The sequence below is a fragment of the Phoca vitulina genome, unplaced genomic scaffold, assembly GCF_004348235.1.
Source record: "Phoca vitulina isolate PV1807 unplaced genomic scaffold, GSC_HSeal_1.0 scaffold56, whole genome shotgun sequence".
NCBI lineage: Eukaryota > Metazoa > Chordata > Mammalia > Carnivora > Phocidae > Phoca > Phoca vitulina.
The window spans coordinates 1218565-1220433 of NW_022589759.1; the positions used below are offsets into that span (position 1 = coordinate 1218565).

At 72.2% G+C, this 1869-nt stretch overlaps 1 protein-coding gene across 1 annotated transcript in view; it reads right to left on the reverse strand.

Moving 5' to 3' along the window:
• Positions 1–1053: 1053 nt before the first annotated feature.
• ZFPM1 (zinc finger protein, FOG family member 1) overlaps positions 1054–1869 on the reverse strand; it is a 39714-nt gene continuing 38898 nt past the window's right edge. Inside the window, exon 9 of the mRNA XM_032389958.1 lies at positions 1054–1869. This exon is cut by the window's right edge and continues 16 nt beyond it. Within this exon, the coding sequence (XP_032245849.1) occupies positions 1150–1869 (720 nt within the window). The 3' untranslated portion in view covers positions 1054–1149.

The following is a 1869-nucleotide window of genomic DNA, read 5'->3' on the forward strand; positions in this document are numbered from 1 at the left end:
GGGGGGGGGGGGGGGGGGGGGGGGGGGGGGGGGGGGGGGGGGGGGGGTGCGCGTGCCTGGGTCAGACGGGTAGGGGCCTGTGGATGACGCGCGGCTGATCTTGTCCAAACATGGTCTGCGTAGCCCCATGAGGGCTGGGGTGGGAGAAACGTGTGCCTCGAGCAAGGAGAGTGAGCCTGAGTGGGTGGCGGGAAGCACCCCTATTACCTTGAGACAGAGAAACGTCAAAGGTCAGAGTTCACTTCCATCCCCCATAGGCTTCGTGTAAAAGTGTTTGGAAGAAACTGCTCCTTCGAGCAAAGTTGGAAAAGGACTGAAGGGTGTTTTCTAGCAGGGTGACAAGACCACGCTGGCCTCTGCTTGGGTGTGGTTGCCCAGGTCCCGCGGTGGCCCCCGTACTTCCACGGCGCCAGCTAGGCAGGCTGGGGTGGGGGTGGCCCCCTCCCTCACACCCACTGTAGCCCCCACAGCCGCCACCTACACCCAGCTCAGGATTTGGCTCCCACTCGCCCCAGGGGACGCTGTGGGGCCTGATGCCCCCTCCCCTGCCCACCGTGTCCCCTGGTGCCTGTCGGCTGTCTCGCTGTCCCTTCCCTCCCCACTAGCCTCGGCAAGCACAGGGCTTCGTCTCCCCTGCTGGCTGGCCAGTAGGAAGTGCTTCCCTTGGTATCCGGCGGCCAACGCAGAGCTTCCGGTGGCATCCCGGAGGGCAGCAGCAGAGGGCCCAGAAGGGCGGGGCCTGCTCCCGATGCCCCACGTAGGTCCAGGGCAGCGATTACCAGCGTGTGCTGTGGCATCACACCGACCGGGGGTTCGGTCCGGCTCTAGGGCCGCTGACCACGTGACCCTGGCCGTGGCCTGTGCGTACGCTCCCGGCGGCGGCGACGAGCCTCTCGGTGCCCAGCGCGCAGCCAGCGCCCGAAGGGCGGCCCTGTGTGCGCCCCCACCCACCGGGCCCCCGTGCTCAGAGAACTAGGCCGCTGCACTACTGTGCTCATCAAACTGAACTTCTTTATTAAGTGCCAAGGGTCCGGGCGGGCGCTGTCCCCCGCAGCCCCTCCGCCGAGACCCGCGCTCGGCGCGCCCCCGCCCGGGCCCGGGCTGCAGCGGGGGACGCCAGGCGCGCCCCGGCTGTAGTGTGGCGGCCGCTCACTTGACGTGCTCGGCCGCGTGCGAGGAGCAGTAATACTTCTTGTGGGCGATGAAGGTGGACAGGCTGCTGAACCTGATGTTGCACAGGCGGCAGTACCGGTGGCTGCCGGGGGCCGCGGGCGCGGGCGCCCCCTTGCCGGGGGTCTGGACGCCCTTGTCCGAGTGGGAGGGGGGCGTCGGCGGGGGCGGCAGCACCGCCTCGGGGCTCGGGGACGGCGGCGGGCCGGGCCGGGGGCTGCCGTCCGCCGCGCCGGGGGCCGGCTCCCGCGGCTCCTGGCCGTTGAGGCCGTCGCGGGGGGCGGCGGGCGAGGGCGTCCGGGCGCCGGGGCCGGCGGGGGGCTGGCCCAGCAGCAGGCCGTGCGCCAGGCGGAAGTGCTCGATGAGGTCGCCGCGGACCACGCCGTTGGGCGGGCAGTAGGGGCACACGACGGCGCCGCCGGGCGCGTCCTCGGGGGCGGCGCGCAGGTGGCGCGGGGCGGCAGGGCACGAGAACTTCTTGTGCGCCAGGTAGGCCTCGAGGCTGTGGAAGCTGACGCGGCAGGCCGTGCACTCGTGGTAGTCGGCCAGCGCAGGCAGGCCGGGAGCGGGGACGGGCGCCTGCCGCCGCGGCTTCTTGCTCAGGTCGATGGGGCCGTCGGCGGCGTCGGGCCCGCTGCTTCCGCTTCCGCTTCCGGGCCGGGGCGACGGCGACGCGGGCGGCTCGGAGGCGGGGCCGAG